Genomic DNA, 22,574 nt, shown 5'->3' with positions numbered 1-22,574 from the left:
AGGAGGAGATAGAAGCCTTAGCAGAGAAGCCATCTGAGGGCTGACCGGGTTCTCTGCCTCTCTCCTCTTGCCTTCCTTCTCCGTTTCAGCCTTTTTATGTTTTGTCTGTCCTCCCTTCCCTCCCCCTCCGAGGGCAGGCAGCCCTGGAAACAAAGAAACCCGGGCGGCCGTGCAGCCTAGACAGAGCGCTGCGCTCAGCGGACAGCTGCTCGATTCGTGGACCAAGCATCCCGAGCTGCCCGCCCCCCTCCCTTCCAGCTTCCCTCCTTCCTTCCCTCCCTCCCTCCCTGCTTCCCTCCCTGGTCCCTGCTTCCCTCCCTCCCTCCCCTCCATCCCCGGCGCTGGGAGGAAGGCGAGCGGGGCTCAAGATGGCTTTAGCCCTGGTGGGCTCCCGGCTGGGCGCCCTGCTGAGCTGCTGCTGGGTCCCTGCGGCCGTCCTGGCCGCCGCCGCCGCCGCCCAGGGGGACGGGGACCCGTCCAAGGAGCTCGAGTGCAAGGTCAAGACCATCACCGTGTCGGCGTTGCCTTTCTTGCGGGAGAACGACCTGAGCATCATGCACAGCCCCTCCGCCTCCGAGCCCAAGCTGCTGTTCTCCGTGCGCAACGACTTCCCCGGGGAGATGGCCGTGGTGGACGACCTGGAGAACACCGAGCTGCCCTTCTTCGTGCTCGGTGAGGCCCCCGCCGAGGCTCGGGCCTCCTTCGGCCTCCCCTCCTCCGCCCTTCATCTCCAGAATTGCACACACACATCCACACACACAACACACAGAGGTACCCCATCCTCTTCTTCCCCTTCCTCCCCTCCATCCCTCTCCTCCCCCACACCACTTACATTGCCAACCTTCCTTCCCTCCTGCCCAGCCGGGCGCAGCCGTAGCCCCGGAAGATGCTACGGGAGACGCCAGGGAAATGGAGTTGGGTGACAGGCCGGAGAGGAGGGGAGGATGTCGCCGGGGAAGCAGGAGCAGCAGGCTGGTGGCGGGTAGGGACGGTGCCTGGAGAGAGCAGACACTGGGGTGGGTAATCCGTGCTCACCGGCTTGGCCGACAGACCCAGGCGAGCAGGCCTCCACCTAGAGAGAGAAACCGGCCCGGACTCCGGAGTGTGCCCAAGGCCCCTGCTAAGGGCCTGGCCAAGTCCGGTCCTCTTACCCATCCTTTGGGGCTGGGCAGTGGGGGCCAGGCAGGGACAAGGGCTGGGGCCTTGGGCTCAGTGGAGCCGTGGCAGAGGGATGAGGAAAACCCAGGCCAGAGTTTAGGGGACCACTGTGAAGCACTGGGGAGCAGTGAGGCTAGGGGCCCCACTGGTCACCAATGCGGGGAAGGTGAACATTCTGGGTGGGAGAAGGGAGGAGAGGGCTTAGGGGGCCTGAGAAAGAGCAGACCAAGGATGAGTCGTGGGGTGGACGTAGGTGAAAAAACAGAAGATCTGGAGTTTATGTTTCTGGTGGCCCTAATTGTCTCCTAATAGTGGCCCTAATAGTTGAATGTCTCCATTTGATTATTTTTGCATCTTAAAAAGAAATCAGTAGCAGAATATCTGGGACAGCATCAGGTACTTGCAGGCCTGGGTTATAGGCCAGGCCTTACGTATTTTTGGAACTGTTACCCTGGCTCTCTTCTCTCCCAAGAGGCCTTCTTCGACTAAGCCCTCGTTTCCTCTTCTCTCACTCCCTTCTGCGTCGCCCTTGTACTTGGATTTGCACCGTCGGTTCACTCCTCCCTCAGCCCCACAGCGCTTAGTTACATATCCATCATTTATTTACTTATATTAATGCCTGTCCCCCTCTCTACACTCTAAGCTTGTTGTGGGCAGGAACATGTCTACCAACTCTGTTATATTGTACTCTCCCAACCAACTTAGGACAGTGCTCTTCACAGAGTAAGAGCTCAATAAATACAATTGATTGGCTTGGAAATACCAATACCAGCCTCAACTCTTAGCTTCCTTGAGCTACCTCCTGGCTAGCTGCAGACCCGGCCAACTGCTGTCTTAGTTGTCTGGCCCAAGGGGGTCAAACTAGGAGGGGATGTGTTACTTGGACAGTGGCAGCTTGGATGGTTTAGGCAGCGAAATGCAGGACTGGTAAGGCTTAAGGTTAGAGATTGGTATTTATTGAGCATCCACTGAGTATCCTGGACCATACCAAGTGTTTGAAGGAAGAACACCAGAGGCACAGGCACATTTCTGCCCATACAAGAGCTAAGTGCCTCCTCAGAGCTCCGCCTTCCCAACCCTCACCCCAAGACTGAGCACTACAAAAATGTACCAAGCCTCTTCGAAGAAGGGAAAGTCCAACTGGATTCCCTTCTTCACGTCCAACTGCAGCACAGAATCAGTTGTATCCGAAGACCCCACACCTTGCCAGAGCCACTACAAACTCTGACCCCATAGCTCCCTCCTCCCCATCCCGCCCCTCTCCTGTCCTTGGAGAGAGCCAGTGGTCCAGCGGCCTGCATAAATCTGCCTGTGGCCTGTCTGGCACCACCCAAAGTCCCAAACCCCACTTCCTACTTCTCATGACTTTGGTTCCCAAGCCCCCACCCGCTTTTCATTCAGAGTAGCTCTCACTCCTGCCTTTTTCCTACAAAACTCATATCTGATCAGAATTACTTTTGCCCCCTCCTTCCTGCCCCCTGAATGTTATCTTTCAACCCCCAAGCAACTCTTTAGCCTGGGCAGATGGACTTTCCCAGCCATCACACTGGTGGCCATGGACCCGCATCCATGCTATAGAAGCTACCATCTCCTTAACTATAAGGATTCAAATTTTAATGAAAACATATGTAAATATTCTCTTTTATAGCCTATCCTGCAAAAAGACACCTTGAGCTAACAGCTAAAGAGCTATCATCACACAGTGCTAAATAGAAAACCATCAGCTGTCAAAATGGGCTTTTAATCTCTCAATTTAAGTCCAAATTTTGCTCCAACTTCAAATGTTCATCTGCATTGCCAATTTGGGTAGTCTGTTTCCATGCACACCCCAGTCAACAAGGTTCCTGGTAACTCCTACTCCCCCATCCCACATCAAAATCCCAGTGCACTTCACCTCCTAAATCCAGAGTTCATCTGACTTAGTTCACCAATGCATAACCCACTGTAACTCTCACATAGGCATAGACATTGTGCTTTATCCTCCTTTTTCTCCTTTTTCTCCTTTTTCCCCTCCTCCTCTTCCTCCTCCTTTAAATCATCATCACCATCAGATACTTTTTAATGACCCCAGATTTCATAATGCTACTGGGAACCAGCTTCCTCCCTGCAAAACCCAGTGGCCTGTGGGAAAGGCTGAGGAGGGGAAGAATAGGAGAGCTACATGATATTTTAAAATTAATTTATCTCCCAAATTACTGCTGCCATATTTCCATATCCACACTGAATCAACAGCTCCCTTCCCCTTATCCCCATGTGTTTTCTAGACTGTAACCTCCTCCTCTAGACTCTAAACTCCTTGAGGACAGGTATCACATCTACCAGCTCTGTTGTATTCTCCCAAGTGCTCAGTACAGTGCTCTGCACCCAGTAAGTGCTCAGTAAATACAATTGATTGATTTTGTGACCTGTCTGTAAAATCTGAGCAATCAGCATGGTTGTGTGCCGCTTGTATGGCATTAGAGGACCAGTGCTTTCTCCATGAACTCCACCCACATTCGTATTTCCTCCTGAATCTTTCCTTCATTCTAGAGCTAGGCCGTTATTCTTGTGACTCCCACGAGGTATAGTCTCTTCAGAGATAGCCACGGGCAAGGCCTTTGCTCCAGGCTATAAATCTCTCACTGCTCAGACTGTCCATTCTTTTAGATGCCCACAAATCCAAAGTCCAGACTGCATGAACTTCACGTCCTGCAGGCCAAATGAAGAGATTGGACAGCCTTTTGATAGCCCCTTCTTGTCTTCCTCTTTCCTCCTCCTACCACTCCCAGCTTTTCAGAGGCAAGTCATTTACTGAATGCCAAGACTCAGTAGTAGTGGTAGTAGTAGTAGTAGTAGTAGTAGTAGTAGTAGTAGTAGTAGTAGTAGTAATTAATCAATCAAGCAATGGTATTTACTGAATGCATACCATTTGCAGAACACTGCCCTAAGCGCTTGAGAGAGGCCAATACAGCAGAGTTGCCAGAAAAGCTCACTGCCCAGATGGAGCTTACAGTTGACCAGAGAAGATGCCACCTCCCTGGCTAGATGGCAAGCTCCTTGAGGGCAGGTATTGTGTGTAGTATCAAACAGTCTTATTTATTGAGCACTTATGTGTGCAGAACACTGAACTAAGCCCTTGGGAGAGTACAATATAACAGACACATTCGCTGCCCACAACCACCTTACAGTCTAGAAGGGGAGACCGACCTTATTCATTCATTCATTCATTCATTCATTCATTCAATTGTGTTTACTGAGTGCTTACTGTGTGCAAAGCACTGTACTAAGTGCGTGGGAGAGTTCAATATAACAATAAACAGACACATTCCCTGCCCACAATGAGCTTGTAGTCTAAAGGGGGAGACAGACAATATAAATTAATGAATTACATATATGTACATAAGTGTTGTGGGGCAGAGGGTGGGGATGATGAATAAAGGGAGCAAGTCAGGGCAACACAGAAGGGAGTGGAAGAAAAGGAAAAGAGGGCTTAGTCAGGGAAGACCTCTAGGAGGAGGTGTGCCTTCAGTAAGGCTTTATTGCTGTACTGTACTTTCCAAGCTCTTAGTACACTGCTGTGTGCACAGTAAGCGCTCAATAAATATGATTGAATGAATGAATGAAGAGGGAGACTAATTATCTCTTGGATATGAAAATGGAGGGGGTTCCAGGCCAGAGGCAGGACATGGGTGAGAGGTCATCAGTGAGAGGTCATCAGTGAGACAAGATCGAGGTACAGTGAATAGTTTGGCATTAGAGGAGCGAAGCATGCGTGCTGGTTTGTAGTAGAAGAGTAGTGAAGTGAGGTAGGGAGGGTAAGGTGATTGAGTGCTTTAAAGTAAGGAGTTTCTGTTTGGTGTGGAAATGGATGGGCAACCACTGGCAGTTCTTGAAGAGTGGGGAAATATAGACTGAATGTTTTTGGAGAAAAATGATCTGGGCAGCAGAGTGAAGTATGGACTAGAGTGGAGCTGGGAGGTCAGCAAGGACGCTGATAAGGTAATCAAGGTGGGATAACATAAGTGCTTGGATTAATGTGGTAACAGTTTGGATGTAGAGGAAAGGGAGGATTTTAGCAATGTTGTGAAGGTTAAACTGACAGGATTTGGTGATAGATTGAGTATGTGACTATGTGAATATGTAGTTGTAGTAGTTGTAGAATGCATGATTGCATTGAGTGCTCACTGGGGACAGTGCACTGCATTAAGTACTTTAGAAGTACTAAGTAGGTGATACATTCCCTGCCCACAAGGAAGCTACACTCTAAAGGAGGAGGCAAACCTATAAATATTTACAAAGTAATTCAAATAGATAATTAGAGGAAGAATTGAGTGAAAGGATAACTATAAGTGTTGAGGATGAGGGTAAGGATCCATCTGGCTGTTGAAGGCACCTGGGAGGTGTGGGAGCAGACGCTCCTGCTTGGGGTGAAGGAAGCGTTTTTCGCTTGAGCAGGTGGTAAGATGTGAATTTCTTGGGCCAAGTGTGTGAATGCCAAACAGAGCTCTGTGATCTAGGGAAAAAATTGAAGTTTCTGAGGTCCAGGGGAGGGAATTGTAATGGCTTGGAGGGGCAGTAGCAGTAAAGGAATGTATTGTATGCCTACTGGGTGCCAGGCACTGTACTCCCCACTTGGGAGAGAGCAACACAAGCACAAGACTCATTCTCTCCCCACAGGGAGCTTACAGTCTAATGGGGCAGTCCCCTATTAAATATGGACAGAGTAATCAAAATATAAATATGCCAGCACAATTGATTTTACGTATATACCTCATTATGTGTGTGTATACATGTATATATGTATGCATGGATATACAAATGTATGTATGTATTTGTATGTATATACAAATATACGAGAAGCAGCATGGCCTAGTGGATAGAGCACAGGCCTGGGAGCCAGAGGATCTGGATTCTAACCTCAGCTCCGTCACCTGTCTGCTGTGTGACCTTGGGCAAGCCAATTCTCTGTGCCCCAGTTATGTCATTCTTCCAGGGTTAATAGTAACAACTATGGTATTTATTAAATGCTTATTAGTTGCCAAGCACTGTACTGATGGCCGAGGTAGATACAGGATAATCAGATTGGACACAGTCCCTATCCCACAGTCTACGTAGGAGGGAGTAGGATTTAATTCCCATTTTGGAGATGAGGAAACTGAGGCATAGAGAAGTTCATTTTTCATTCATTCAGTCGTATTTATTGAGCGCTTAATGTGTGCAGAGCACTGTACTAAGCACCTGGAAAGTACAATTCAGCAACAAAGAGAGACATTCCCTGCCCACAATAGACTCAGTCTAGAAGGGGGGAGACAGATATCAAAACAAGTAAGCAGGTATCAATAGCATCAATATAAATAAAAGAATTATATATATATATATATATATATATATACATCAAACCAAGTAAACAGACATTAGTATGAATAAATTGAATTATACATATGTACATATACACACAAGTGCTATGGGCCAGAGCAAAGGGAGCGAGTCAGGGCAATGGCGGGGGAAGAGGAGCTGAGGAAAAGGGGAAAAGAAGTTGTGACTTGCCTGAAGTCACACAGCAAAGTAGTGGGAGAGCTCTGACTCCTAGACCTGTGAATTTACCACTTAGACCATGCTGCTTCATGGCAAAAGGCCCAGGACTGAAATTCGTGGGGGTGGTGAGGCTCACTGGGGGAAGATGCCTGGATCTCAGATCTGGAACTATTCACCCCATCACCTCTCTACTCCCTATATTTGCCTCCCTGACTCTCGGACACATGGCCCTATGTTTCTGCTATTCAGATGTTTTTTTTTTCTTAAGTTTACATTAAATAAGCACAGAAAACCATGAAAATAGAAAGTTAAGCAAAAGAGTGCTAAATGCAATTTAGTTTCCCTGAGGAAATAATGTAAAGTGCACTAATGTGTTTCCAAGATCCAAAGAATTGACCCAAACAATGTACATATGTTAAATATAGTGATTACAAAAACCCCACAGTGAGTATCATAACATGATCAAATAGCAATGTGAGTATGTACCAATGAAAAAAGATTTTGAATTGGGTGTTTTTTTTTTACATCCATGCGTAGGTGTATTACTAGTAGCTTTTACTGGTGTGTTGCATTGTACTTGGCTTTGGGGAAGCACAGAATAACAAAGAGAGATGTTTCCTGCCTACAGGGAGCTTATACACTAACAAAGAAGCCAAACATAAAATTATATACAATTAGAGTGGGCAAAATAAATAAGGGAATAGACCTAAAATCATGAGCACTGAAGAGGATGAAAATACAGTCATATGTTCTAAAGTAGGCTAAAGGGTTGTTATGGCTCAGGGGCCTGGGTGATTAATCCTGGAAGGTTTGTTGGAGGAGGTGGGATTTGGGGAGGGCTTTGCATATGGCAAGAGCTGTGGTCCACCTGATGTGGGGAGGAAAGGAGTTCCAAGCTTTGGAAAAAGCCTGAGTGAAGGGATGGAGGTGGTGGAGCCCAGGGTGAGGTACGGTTAGAAGGCTGACTTGGGAGGAATGAAAAGAGAGAGTTAGGGAATAGTAGGTGAAGAAAACAGATAGGGACAGGGGGCAGTTGGTGGAGAGGCTTGAAGCTGAACATGAGGAAGTTTCCAAAGTGTTATCTTTCAGAACTTATCAAACTAAAAGACACCTTGTGCTAACAAGATCACCATTAATCTGATGCCAAAGAGAGACAAACAGTGGTTGGAATGGGTTTTTACTCTACAAAAATGAAAGAGTGTCAGACGATGAGGGACTGTGGAAGCAGAATGTGAAAGTGAGGAGGTGTCTCAGCCAAGTTCACTTTGCAAGCCCTCCAAGACCGGGGGATTTCCTGCAAAAGTATAAAATATCTGCATTAAAATTCAGTGATGCAATCAAAAGGAACTCTTACTGGAAAGAGTTGTAATGGGTGATTCTTGTGTTTGGCTGTGAACCCGTTGTTGGGTAGGGACCATCTCTATATGTTGCCAACTTGTACTTCCCAAGCACTTAGTACCGTGCTCTACACGCAGTAAGCGCTCAATAAATATGATTGAATGAATGAACTGATTGTGCAATAGTTTATTTTATTCTCTTTGCCCATGTTATTTGCACTTTATATATCATTATATTTGTGTGTCTTTTGTGTCTCTTCACTGTCCTCAAGAAGCTTACAAGAGTGATGCCAATTATTACAAATTGTGGAAACAGGAGGAAAGAAATGGTAATCAGTAGTATTTATTGAGTACCTACTGTGTGCAGGGCACTGTACTAAGCACTTAGGAGAGCACAGTACAATAGACTTGATAGTCACAATCAATTAATCAGTGGTATTTATTGGGCTTTTACTGTGTGTAGAGTACTGTACTAAGTGCTTGGGAAAGTAGTGTTGGTAGTCACAGTCCCTGCCCCCCAAAATCTTACAGTCTAGAGGGGGCGTCAGACGTTAAAATTAATTACAGATAGGGGAAATGGCAGGATGTAAGAATATGTACATAAGAGCCGTGGGGCTGAGAGTGGGGTGAATATCAAGTGAATATCAAGCACTATGAATGCCTAGGCAACGTGCAGGGGTAAGGACGTCTTAGGGTAGGCCTTTTGGAGAAGATGTGGTTTTAGGAGGGCTTTGCAATGTGTGAGAGTGTTAGTTCTAAGAGAGAAGCTGGGTTGGCAGGACCTGGGGAGATGGAAATTAATTAATTAATTAATTAATTAATTAGGGAAAACTTCCTGAAGGAAGTAGTATATTAATTGGGAAAACTTCCTGAAGGAAGTAGTTATTTGGGAAGACTTTGAAGATGGGGAAAGCTGTTGCCTAGCGACCAGAGCACTGGTCAGGTGATGAGAGAGAGAGAAAGAGAGAAAGAGAGAAAGGGAGAAAGTGAGAAAGGGAGAGAGAGAGAGAGCGAGCGAGAGAGAGAGAGAGAGAGAGAGAGAAAGAAAGAAAGAAAGAAAGAGAGAAAGAGAGAAAGAGAGAAAGAGAGAGAGAGAGAGAGAAAGAAAGAGAGAGAGAAAGAAAGAAAGAAAAGAAAAGAAAAGAAAAGAAAAGAAAAGAAAAGAAAGAAAGAAAGAAAAGAATGAGGCCCTGAAAGAAAGTGAGATTGTGGGAGAGCAGAGAGGGCAGGTTGGAGAGTAGTGGATGATGAGCCCAGAACGGTAAGAAGCAGAAAGCTGGCAGAAATTCTTGAAGCCAATGGTCAGAGATTTCTGCTCAATATGGAGAGGAATGCAGACCCACTGGAGGCTTTTGAGAATTGTCAGTACCTATGCCGGACAATGTTTTAGAAAGATGATCTGGCAGCAGAAAAGTGTGGACTGGAGAGTGGAGAGACTGAGGCAAGGAGACTGGAAGGAGTCCAGTTGACTTTGGTCAGTGGTGAAGATGCAATGGACTCGTGGCTGGACAGGAGGGAGTGGAATTTCAAAACCAATTTTGAGTTCATGAATACACTTTTGGAGCAGTTCTCCATCTGGACTGGGTTCTGTGTGGAATAGATTGGCGATTACTACCTGGTAGGACCGCAGGGGGAAATAGTCAGTGAGGCAAGATGGAGGTATGGGAAGGGATAGGAGGATTGTTCACTCATTACCAAGGGAACAGCAGTTCTCTGTGTTTACATGGCGGCCTTCCTGTGTTGCTGTGATATATTGGTTTGTGCATGTGGGATCACTGCCTCCAGCACCGATGGTGCCAAAACTGCTGAGATTTGTTCTTTAGAGCCCCTAAAATGTGGAGGATGTTCAATAAACGTTAAATGATAATGATAATAATATTGGGCCACAGAGAAATCCTGTGCAAATGTAAAGTAATAACAGCGAAGGGCATACAATAACATGGAAGTGAATAGAAGATCTTGTTTGTTTCAGCTCCCTGGGAGGAGGTCTCTGGTGTTTGGATGGGTTGGCTTTGCATTCATAACCCATTGTCGGTGTCACTGTGGGAATAGGACTTAGGCAGATCTTGGCAGGTCTTTTCATTGGCTGTGGCTCTATTCAAAGCCTTCTGGTTTTCCACTTTTGGTTTAATTTAGGGGATGTTAAAGAAAAAGGATGAAAAGATTTCAGAAACATGTTTCCATAAAGGAAGCATGATATAAAGCTACATTATCCGTAATGTATTCATATTGATTAATGTCTGTCTCCCCCCCAGACTATAAGCTTCTTGTGGGCAGGGAACGTGTCTACCAACTCTATTGTATTGCTTTCCCAAGCACTTAGTACATGGATTCAATGACAGATTCTCTTCCTCCTTTGTCAGGGGTCCAATCCCAGCCATGCAGGATGGGATGGAGGAGAGGTGTTGGAATACAGCAATTCCTCCTGCACCTGATTTGTGACACCATGGCCCCTACAGCCCTTCAAATGGAAGAAGTGGGCTCAATGATTATAGAGTTCTCAACTAGAAATCGGTCTTGTTATCTATATGGCCACTGGAACTTTGGGAAGGGGAGGAACTGTGCTAACAGCCATCCCTGTTTGATCCATGCTTCTCTTTGTTTTGGGGTTTGTCACCAGGACCCACGAATCTCTGACCTTTACCGCTTTGAGTCAGTTGATTTTATGCCTCTGAATTAATTTGAGTGCCCCTGAAGAAAGAGACATTCTAAGCATAAGGTTCAGAATATCCATCTCTACTTACAGACTTACAAACTGAGGATGAGACAGGTAAGGAAGTTTGCCCCAGTTCACCCTTGGAGTCAGAATTAGAACTCCTGATCACTGTTTTGTTAGTTTGTGGAGAAGTTGCTATCCCGAGACAGGAAAGTTAGGCCAACTTCTGTATTTTCTTTATATTCTATGAGACTCCCCTAATGTCTCATCCAGAGTCTCATCTTTTTATTCTTATGGTATTCATTAAGTGCTTACTATGTGCCAGGCATTGTGTTATGCATGGGGGTAGATGCAAGATAATCAAGTTGTAATTTACTTATTTATATTAATGTCTGTCTTCCTCGCTAGACTGTAAGCTTGTTTTGGGCAGGGAATGTGTCTGGTATATTGTTACTCTCCCAAGTGCATAGTACAGTGCTCTGCACACAGTAAGTGCTCAGTAAATACAGTTGACTAACTGACTGATTGATTGACCCAGTCCCTGTCCCACACAGGGATTATAATGTAAATTGGCGGGAGGATTCAATGCCCATTTTATAGAAGAGGTAACTGAGGTATAGAGAAGTAAAATGACTTGCCCAAGGTCACACTGCAGACAAGTGGCAGAGTCAGGAGTAGAACCCAGATCCTGCTGGCTCCAACTGCAGTTATTTCAATGAGATCAATTGCCTAGTTGTAATGGCATACCTTCTGGTCAATTTGTGTAACCCGTTCTGATTGGCTAATGATGTTTGAGGTGATGCAGATGGACAAATCTAATGATGATGACAGATGCTAATGTTTTCATTCAGACTGGTCCGTTGACTAGAGCTAAGAGCAATCAATTTGAAGGCAAATCAAAGAGGGAAATGTAGATGATCCAGTTAATGGATTCTACTCCACACAGACACAAACTCTGCCTTCGTTCGAAGATTCTTGTGTTAGGTCATAGTGTCATCTGGCCATCTCGTGGTTTCTCTGCTCTTTTGTCAGTGTGTTTACTGAGATGGGGGGGAGCACCTCGGCTGTCAACCAGGACTGGGTGGCCCTGCCAGAGTTGCAGAAATCTAGGGATAAATTTGACTTTAAAAATGGGAGACAATTTGTCGACTGCCCTGGCCTCCAGAAACTCAGCCCCTTCTCAGTTGTCAGAAGCCAGTAGCTTCGGGGGCTTGGGAAGTCAACTCCAGAGTAGTTTGTGGAAATTTGGGAGGGAGTATGCCCAAATTGAGCCTTCTCTCTGATTTAGCCTTGAGGAGATGTGGGTCCAGTTGGCCTATCAGAGGCCCAGACAGAATTATGCAGGCAAACCTGCCTTGGACACTGGCTCCATCTTTGTTTTGACCCATTACTTGTGGGTCAAAACCGGGCTTCTAGTGAGGAGGTGTCATCTCTGCCCCCAAATACAGTTAGTTCACCAGCAAGGGAGACCTTCCCTTATCCTGGAATCCAAATCTCAGTTCCTGAGGGAATAGGTTGAGATGCCCCATGTCCCTGAGGGCAAGGTGCCTGCCCCCTGGGGACTGCTCCCTGCCTTCCTGTTGAGTTTCATCCTTGTGCATCCTCTGCTCTCTCCACTTGCCTCCTTGAGGACTAGAGACCATGTCTGATCCTCACCTCCATATACTTTCCCAGCGCTTAATACCGTGCCCTGTACACAGTAAGCACTTAATAAATACCATTTCTACTACTATTTCCTTACTTCTGCCTCCTACATCAAGCTGACGTCTTGGGAGCTTGACTGCGGATTCCTTTTCATTCCCCCCAACCTCTTTTCACTGGGTTTGCCAAGATTTTTCTACAGGGGTAATCTGTCTGACCTCTTCTTTATTTAGGATAAAAAATCAGTGCAGCATATGCTTCCAAGTCTGTTCTCTTCCAGGCCACCATTTTGATTGTTTTTCTCCACTGAACTTTCTTCCTTGACTCTCCCCAATCCTACCTCCCTTTCCTGATGCTCCCAGACACCTGCTTCCCCTCCCAGGCCTGGATGGACTGGAGCACTTTTGGGGAAATTGCTTAGGTTTAGCATCGCCGTTTCCAAACAGTTTATGCAGAGCTGTGACCAAGTAAACCCAATTTGGGCCTGGGGGATTTGGGGGTGTTCATGTTTTCTCCCTGCTCTGCAGCAAGTGTTGGTTTCATCAGGAAGGGTTATTTTAGGCAACAGCAGTGAGCTGACAGCCTCACCCAAGATGTGTGTCTCTAGCAAAGCATAATTATTATTTTAATTGTTAGGAATAACAGAAATAACTAGACAGTAAGCATGGCCAAAGGGAGTAGTCTGTATCTCTCTCTCTCCTCTCTCTTTCTCTCTCTCTCTCTCTTTCTCTCTTTTTCTCAATGTTGGTTAGAGCTGTGGTTCATTGGATAATAACCTGTGGAATCCATCTGTGGCTAGTGTATCAGTGGTGGAAATTCGTACAGGCTTTCCGATGCTCAGGCTACAACCAGCTCATCAGGTATTTTGTTCAATCTGAGTTGGCTGGTGGAAGCCATCAGACTCCACAGGAGCTGCTTGAGAAGCAGTGTGGCCTAGTGGATAGAGCCTGGGAGTCAGAAGGACCTGGCTTATAATCCCAACTCTGCCACTTTTTTGTTGTGTGACCTCGGACAAGCACTTAACTATGTGCAGGAGTACATACCAGGTTATGAGATTGAACCCAGTCCCTGTCCCATATAGGACCCAAGGTCCATCTTATCCCCATTTGGGGAATAAGGAAACTGAGGCCAGAGAGTTCTTGCTCCACTTTAGGCTGTGAGTCCCATTGGCTACAGGGCTTGTTTCCCATCTGATAATTCTGTTTTACCCCAGGGCTTAGTGCACCGCTTAGCAGATAGCACTTTGCAAATATAACAGTCATTATTATCATCGCTATTAAGGGTCAGGACACAAAAGAGAAGCAGCGTTTGGAAATCTCCCCTAGGTGAGCAGTAATTGCAGTTCCCCAATTCCCAGTACCTGAGTCCAAGCCGGATCCTGAGCGAGTCTCGATGCCCTCTCCCTCCCCGCCGGTCATCGTCCCCAGCCAGCCGTAGACCATTGGCCCCTCGAGCCAAACAAGCACCGGCAGCCTCTAGGCTAAGGAATGAGTCTGTAAAGTGAAAGTGTCAGTGTGGAGCGAGAGCACCTTCGCCGTGGGGTTCCAGTTTTCACCAAATCCCAAGCCCCATGATTCGATTAATTTTGCATGACTTGTTGGTGGAAATCGATTATTCCATTCATTTGGGCCACTTTATTATTAATCTGCGATAATGCCTTCCCTGGCATGTCATGGCTTTTTAGGCCACTGTGGTAACTCATCTAAGGAGTCTGTTTGGACATCCATCGCTTTGGGAAGGAACTGAGGCATCTGTCCAGCTCATTTTTTTTTAAATGGTGCTTGCTAAGTGTTTACTGTGTGCCAGGCACTATTCTAAGCCCTGGGGTAGATACAAGGTAAGCAGATTGGACACAGTCCATGTCCCATATGGGGCTTACAGTCTTAATGCCCACTTTACAGATGAGGTTACTGAGGCACAGAGAAGTAAAGTGACTTTCCCGAAGTCGCAACAGCAGACAAGTGCCGAAGCCAGGATTCAAACTCAGGTCCAGGCCCAAACTCTATCCACTAGGCCAGGCTGTTTCCCTAAAGCATTCTCTATGCTCATTCTTAAGGAGCAAGGTGACCGCCTCACAGGCTGCTGACTCCTCTCTCTGTGCTCCCTTTGTTTCCTTGTTTTCTGGGAGCAGCACCTGGAGAGCTCATCTTTGAACAGTCTGAAAGTCAATACCAGAAAATGGAGATTCATTGCACTGCTATTCAGGCTTTCCCTGAGGAACTCTCCAGACTCCCCTCCAAATTGTCTTCCTAGCATCCTTAGGAGATGGAGGAGGGGCGAGGGGAGAGGAGAGTTATGCCCTTTGTCCTGTTGGGGAATGGGGCCTATGTGATGGTGAATTTGCTTGAATCAACCAATGTGTGACAGGTCAGTGGTGGAGCTGGGTTCACAATGAGAGAAAAACAGGTTTTTATTAGCCTGTTAGGTGCACGATCCCCCCGAGTGAAAATGCAGCACTCGGTTGTATAGATCCAGAGACAGAATGAGGACAGGGTGAGGGGGGCATTTGCCCCTGCAGAGCCTGGAAAGTGCTGTAGTTGAGGTGACCCTCCAATCACCTTGGAGTGGAAGTGAATCAGATGGAGAAGAAAAATTGGTGAAAAATCCTCTGATCACAATGTCTGCCAAACTCAGGAATTCCGTTTCATGATGGTGATTACCCATTTGGGGTAATCCAAGGAAGGATCAAGGTTGCAGATAGAATGGTGCCCTGTGATTCAAGTGCCCACAGTTGTCCCCCTAACTATTGGTAGCAGAAGCCATCTTGGATAGGCCAAGACAGTGCATGTCCAATTTCAACGCAAGGATAACTCAGCCTTGCAAGTAGCCGCTCACCTAAGAAAGGGTTGTTCCTGGCTGGTTTAAGTCATTTTGAACCTGAGTATCTCCTGGCTATAGGGTAGGCTGAGTTTGTTTGTAAGTCTGGGATGATTGCTCTCAGCACCCTAAGACTTGTGAGGATTCATGAGTTGAGGTTGGCGAAGAAGCTTTTAGAAAGGTTGTGAGTAAGCCAAAGGGTTGTGTGAGTCCAATTTATGATCCTAGAGAGCAACTATCTCTGCAGTGGATGCAGAGCGCAAGCTTTATTGATCCTCATTCTTCAAGGAACAGAATGATTGCTATTTGAAGCAGCAAAGAAAGCTGTTTCCAAGATATGGAATTGGATGGAAATATGAGGCTCTATTGGGCTTCAATGGGCCACTTAGTTCTAAAATCTCCCTGGGAACACATGTATTCTACCCCAGAGAGGTGAAAATCCATCCTATTATTCAAGACTCCCAAAGAAGGACATTTCACGGTCTTCTTGGTAACTGGTAACTTGGGAATATGCTAACTCTTTTAAATCCCAGCTCAAAACCTTCCTTCTTTAGACAGACAGCATGGCCTAGTGGAAGGAGCGTGAGGCTGAGAGAGAGGAGTCATGGGTTCTTATCCCAGCTCTGCCACTGACTTGCTGTGTGACGGTGGACAAGTCACTTAACCTTTTTGTATTTCAGTTTCCCCATCTGTAAAATGGGAGTAAAACACCTGGTCTTCTTGCCCCTGAGCTGGTGAGCCCCACATGGGACAGGGCCTGGTTGATCTGATTATCTGCATCAACCAGATAGGTAGCACAGCACTTGACTCAGAGAAAGCACTTAACAAGTACCATAGTAAGAATAATAATGATAAGGAAGTCTTCCCTGGATTAATCTTAACCATTTGCCTCACCACTATCAAAATTCATGACCCACTCTTTCCCATTAATTCTAATAATTATTTTATTTCTGTATCTCCTCTATCTCGAGCGGTTAATTCAGACCCTCAGCACACTGTCCTGCCCTGTGGGTACTGATTACATGTTGCTTGGCCAGCATTTTGAGATGTAATAGCCTAGGTATTTGTGGTGTCTGCATCATCTTTCTTAGCTCTCCTGTGTTGAGTCTCAGCAGGATAAGCTTGGACTTCTGTCCTTTTCAGGTGGAAAGATTGAGGACCAGTCAGTGTGCTGGGATCAGTCCATCAGTCAGTGGGATTTATTGAGTGCTTACTGCGGGCAGGGCACCGTACTAAGGGCTTGGGAGAAGACCGTTCAGTAGAGCTGGTAGATCATCATCCTCTGCATCCTTGGTGGTATTTATTGAGTGCTTACTGTGTGCAGAGTGCTGTACTAAGAGCTTGGGAGAATACAATGCAAAAGAGTTGGTAGACATTCCCTGCACACAACAAGCTTATCCTCACTCCTCACAAAACTCTAGTGGTTGCCCATCCACTTCCACATCAAACAAAAGCTCCTCCCCATTGACTTTAAAGCACTCAATCAACTTGATCCCTCCTACCTCACCTCACTACTGTCCTACTAAACTTCACTTCATCTCAGCCCACTCCAGCCCACAAACTTCACTCTTCTAATGCTAACCTTCTCACTGTGCCTCCTCGCTGTGTCTCCATCTTGTCTATCTCGCCGCCAACCTCTCGACCTTATTGCTACTCATACTCAGGGGTGGGGAGGGAGGCCACCAGCCTTATGGTGACAAAACCCCTTCTGGGCTTCTTTTGGGAGTCCATAGACTTGTTCTCATTTGATTCTCCTGCTTTTCCTCTCTATTAAGGGTGGTTTAAACCAGGAAGTGGGTAGACCTCCCAGCAGGGTCCTCACCCATTTCCCCATACATGACACACCTCCCTCTGCTCCAGAAGAAGCAGCCTGAAGGGTGTTGGTCAGGAGGTGGAGGGGCCTCCCCAGTTATTGGTGATGTCGGTTTCAACCAACCGGGGCACTCTCAGATGGCAAAGTCTTTGACCTTTGACGCTCGTAGAGAGGGTGGAGGGCTTTTTCTGAGCGTGAAAGAGCAGTCTGTGCCAGAACCTTAAAACATCAACCACGTCCACCTTCCTCACTCCTCCCTCCCTCACACCTCTCCCCCTCCCCTACCCCCAAAATCAACCAACCTACCAATAGGTGCATGGCCAGGATGGGGGACAGAGAGGAATTTCTTGGGCCACCTGGAATGTGAAGACCTCCCCAGCTGCATGGAGAATGAAGAAGCAGCCCTTCCCCTCCCCATACACTAGAGAGGCAACAAGCTGATGGTAACCTCACCTGCTCTCACCACTCAGTGTCAAACACTGTAGCGGAAACCTGGCTGGCTCCGAGCGCTTTCCTGCATCCCAGGGACACTAATCCCTGATTTAATTATCCTTGACATTGAATGACAGGCCCCAACACGTCAGGCTGCTCATTAGCTGAGTTGGGAGGCTGTGGGCATCACCTGGAGGGTGCGGCCCCTGCTGAGGCCGGCTCTGGAGGGCGCGGAGAGCTGGATCAGGATCAGACTGAACTGAGTGCCAGTGACAGGGAGGAGGGAGGCCGCTGGCAGAGCCGACGCCGTTCCGGCTAGGGCAGGTGACAGGGCCTATTAAGCCAGCCCTGAAACCCCCGCCGAGTGACCCGATGGGGGGATGGCAGTTGACAAGGCACCAGCCACTAACAGGCCACCGGACAGTGACCTTGCTGGAGAGTCGCCCAGACTTCTGCCAGGGAAGACTCCTTGGGCCCCTGGGCCAATGGGGAAACACTTGGTGCTGATGGAGGACAACCTAGGCACATCTGAATAGTGGAGGAGGATGAGCAGGAAGTGAAGGATGAGGAAGTGTTGGAAGTGGGGTAGTGGTTAGAGTACGGGCCCAGGAGTCAGAAGGCCCTGTGTTCCAATCCCGGCTCTGCCGCTTGTCTGCTGTGTGACATTGGGCAAATCAATTTACTTCTCTGTGCCTTGGTTATCTCAGTTGTAAAATGGGGATTAAGACCGTGAGCCTCATGTGGGACAGGGACTGTGTCCAACCCGACTTGTGTGTATCCACCCCAGAATTTAGTAAGGTGCCTGGCACACAGTTAAGTGCTTAAAGACTGTGAGCCCACTGTTGGGTAGGGACCGTCTCTATATGTTGCCAAATTGTACTTCCCAAGCGCTTAGTACAGTGCTCTGCACACAGTAAGCACTCAATAAATACGATTGAATGAATGAATGAAATACCGTAATTATTATTATTATTATTTTTAATAAAAGGATGAGGAGGAAGAGGAGGAAGAAGTTGATGAGAAGTTGGAGGAGGAGCAGGAAGAGGGGGACAAGGAGCAAGGAGAGCCCTACAAGGTTTTCTTTTGTTTTCTAATGGTATTTGTTAAGTGCTTACTATGTGTTAGGCTGTAATTAGTACTGGGGTAGATAGAAGCTAATCAGGTTGGACACAGTCCATGTCCCACATTTGGCTCACAGTTTTAATCCCCATTTTAAAGATGAGGTAACTGAGGCACAGATAAGCTAAGTGAGTTGCCCAAGGTCACATAGCAGACAAGTAGTGGAGCCGGGATTAGGACCAAGTCCAGTTCTGGACTGATACCAGGCGGGTAACCACCTGACCAGCTTTTCTCATGAGGACCATGGCGGCTGTCCCACCAGTGTCTTATGAGTTCTGCGTAAGCTCCCTCCAGATAAGGAATTGCCAGTCCTGGAAAAGACGGTGTCTGAACAATAAATAAGACCTTTCTCAACCTCTCCCTTCTCCTTTAGAGGTACCCTAGCCCACTCCTCAGCTCCTCCCCACCCCTGATATGTGGCAGAGCTGAGATTAGAACCCAGGTACTTCCAACTCCCTGGCCCATGCTCTATCCACTAAGCCACAGCACTTCTCCAGGCATTTCTGGAAGGTAAAAATGCCCAGCAAGATGGAGGCAGGTGAAGTGGAAGGCAATGATTGTTACAGGGCAATCAAAGCCAGAAGGTTTCTTTCCAAAGGTTATGTGTTCAGGCACCAGTACCCAGGTAGAAGAGCCGTGCCCAGTGGTCAGCCCACAGAGCAGTGGGCAGAGGCAGGAGGACATGGGGTCCCAGGGGCCTTTTCAGTGAGCCCTAAAGAAGAGCAGCATGCCTTTAGAGAAGCAGCATGGCCTCCTGGAAAGACCACTCGCCTGGGAGTCAGAGGGCGTGGGTTCTAATCCCGGCTCTGCCAGTTGTCTGCCTGTGACCTTGGGCAAGTCACTTAGCTTCTCTGTACCTCAGTTACCTCATCTGTAGAATGGAGATTAAAAGTGTGAGCCCCACGTGGCACAACCTGATTACCCTCAATCTACCACAGCACTTAGAATAACACTTGGCACATAGTAAGTGCTTAACAAATACCATTTTTATTATTATTGGAGAAGCAGCGTGGCTCAATGGAAAGAGCCCGGGCTTTGGAGTCCGTGGTCATGGGTTCAAATCTCTGCTCTGCCACTTGTCAGCTGTGTGACTTTGGGCAAGTCACTTCACTTCTCTGGGCCTCAGTTCCCTCATCTGTAAAATGGGGATGGACCCTGTGAGCCCCCCGTGGGACAACCTGATTACCTTGTACCCCCCCCAGCGCTTAGAACAGTGCTTTGCACATAGTAAGCGCTTAATAAAATGCCATTATTATCAGTATTATTATTATTATTCACTTCTCTGGGTCTCAGTTACCTTACCTGTAAAATGGGGATTAAGACGGTGAGCCCCGTGTGGGACACGGACCGTGTCCAATCTGATTAGTTTATATGGAAACAATTAGTTCAGTGCCTGGCACGTAGTAAACGCTTTGCCCATGTCCTTACCTGTAAAATGGGGATTAAGACGGTGAGCCCTGTGTGGGACACGGACCGTGTCCAATCTGATTAGTTTATATGTAAACAATTAATTAGTTCAGTGCCTGGCACATAGTAAACGCTTAGCCCGTGTCCTAAAAAAACAAAACAGTATTGTGTGTTGCAAAGTCCCGGCCCCTGTAAAGACGCCTGCGGTGTCAGGTGAGATTAATCCTTTTGATTTGGCACGTGGCCTGGCCATTGTTCCCGGGGAAGGGGATGGGCTCACCACTGACCGGCTTCCCGGCCAGACTGAATTGGACCCCCAGATTTAGGGGCATCCGAACATTGCCCTTTGTGTTGTGCCCGGTGAAGCTGGGGTGACATCGGAGTTGGCATGGTGAGTTCTTGGGGTGACGTGGCTCCGGGGATCTTTTAGACTGTGAGCCCAATGTTGGGTAGGGACTGTCTCTATATGTTGCCAACTTTTACTTCCCAAGCGCTTGGTACAGTGCTCTGCACACAGTAAGTGCTCAATAAATACGATTGATGATGATGATGATGATGATCTGGAATTGAGCAGGTGGGCCATCCTGGGGTCTGTGGGGCTAGGTGAGACCTGTGGCCTTTAGGGGGTCGGGGGTGGGGGGGAGGAGGGAGGGGATTAGAGGGCCCTGCCTTGGATTGAGGAATGACTGCAAACCCCTTAAGGGTGGGGAACGCGTCTGCTAATTCTGTTGGATTGTACTTTCCCGAGCGTTTACTATGTACTCTCTACATAGTAAGCAGCAGCGTAGTGGAAAAAACCCGTGCTTGGGAGTCAGAGGTAGTGGGTTTTTATCCCGCCTCCGCCCCTTGTCTGCTGTGTGACCTTGGGCAAGTCGATTAATTTCTCTGTGCCACGGTTACTTCAGCTGTAAAATGGAGATTAAAAGTGTGGGGAACGCGTCTGCCAATTCTGTTGGATTGTACTTTCCCGAGCGTTTACTATGTACTCTGTACATAGTAAGCGGCAGCGTAGTGGAAAAAACACGGGCTTGGGAGTCAGAGGTGGTGGGTTTTTATCCCACCTCCGCCCCTTGTCTGCTGTGTGACCTTGGGCAAGTCGATTAATTTCTCTGTGTCACGGTTACTTCAGCTGTAAAATGGAGATTAAAAGTGTGAGCCTCACGTGGGACAATAGAATATTTATTCTGTTTTGTTAATATGTTTTGTTTTGTTGTCTGTCTCCCCCTTCTAGACTGTGAACCTCTCGTAAGTGTTTTGTTGTCTGTCTCCCCCTTCTAGACTGTGAGCCCGTTGTTGGGTAGGGACTGTCCCTATATATTGCCTACTTGTACTTCCCAAGCGCTTAGTACAGTGCTCTGCACACAGTAAGCACTCAATAAATGCGATTGAATGAATGAATGAATGAACCCGCTGTTGGGTAGGGACCGTCTCTGTATGTTGCCAACTTGTACTTCCCAAGCGCATAGTACAGTGCTCTGCACACAGTAAGCGCTCAGTAAATACGATTGAATGAAAGAATGAATGAATGAAAATGGGGATTTAAGACTGTGAGCCCCACGTGGGACAACCTGATTACCTTGTATCTACCCCAGCACTTACAACAGTGCTTTGCACATAGTAAGCACTTAACAAATACCATTATTATTATCATTATAGTAAGTGTGCAATAAATGCTATTGATTGATCAATTGATGGGGAGAGTTCCTGCTATGTGCCTAGGCCACCCAGAATAATTAGGGGGGCTCAGTTCTGCAGTATCTGCGTCTCTCCGCGGACCCAAGGCTCATCCTGCTCCTCAGTTCGCTTTTTGTCGTTAAAAGGTGAATTCTATTCAAGGGGAAATGCGTCGTCTCACCAGTAGCCTGGTAGAGAGAGACCCTTGTACAGGCCACGTGGGCCTGCATTTCCCTTCTCCGCACCCTGTTGTCTCTCCCTTTGCCTGCGGGCTTGGGTCTGTATTCCCCTAAACACTTTGATTTTCACCCCACCTCCACAGCACTTATGTACATATCCTTATACTCTGCCGGCCCCCCATCTGTAATTTATTGTAATGTCTGTCTCCCCCGCCTAGACTTGTAAGCTCCTTGAGGGCAGGGATTCATTCATTCAATCGTATATGTATTGAGCGCTTACTATGTGCAAAGCACTGTACTAAGTGCTTACAAGGGATATATGATACAAGGAATCTTGGCTACCAATAGTATTGTACTCTCAAAAAGTCTTAGTATAGTGCTGTGCTTACAGTAAGTGCTCAGTCAGTACCATTGATTTACTGAAAGGCATGACAATAACAAATTCCACAAATTATTATTATTAATAATGTTATTAATGTCATTATGTGCCAGCTACTGTACTAAGCACTGGGATAGATTCAAGATTGTGAACTCGTTGTGGGCAGGAATTGTCTTTATTGCTATATTGTACTTTCTCAAGTGCTTAGTACAGTGCTCTGTAAACAGTAAGTTCTCAATAAAGACGATTGAATGAATGAATGAAAGAGAAGCAGCGTGGCCTAGTGGAAAGAGCACGGGCTTGGGAATCAGAGGGCATGGGTTCTAATCCTGGCTCCGCCATTTCTCAGCTGTGTGACTTTTGGGCTAGTCACTTCACTTCTCTGTGCCTCAGTTACCTCATCTGTAAAATGGGGATTAAGACTGTGAGCCCCAGTTGGGACAACCTG

General features: G+C 47.1%; 1 protein-coding gene across 1 annotated transcript in view; it reads left to right on the top strand.

Annotated features, from left to right (window-relative positions):
• The first annotated feature begins 368 nt into the window (after positions 1 to 368).
• Positions 369 to 22,574, top strand: part of ASTN1 (astrotactin 1) — a 164,241-nt gene continuing 142,035 nt past the window's right edge. The window contains exon 1 of the mRNA XM_038757926.1: positions 369 to 672. Coding sequence (XP_038613854.1) covers positions 369 to 672 — 304 coding nt within the window. The remainder of the gene's footprint in view (positions 673 to 22,574) is intronic.

The sequence above is a fragment of the Tachyglossus aculeatus genome, chromosome 16 (genome assembly GCF_015852505.1).
Source record: "Tachyglossus aculeatus isolate mTacAcu1 chromosome 16, mTacAcu1.pri, whole genome shotgun sequence".
In the NCBI taxonomy this organism is placed as follows: domain Eukaryota; kingdom Metazoa; phylum Chordata; class Mammalia; order Monotremata; family Tachyglossidae; genus Tachyglossus; species Tachyglossus aculeatus.
This window is presented reverse-complemented; position numbering and strand designations above follow the sequence as displayed.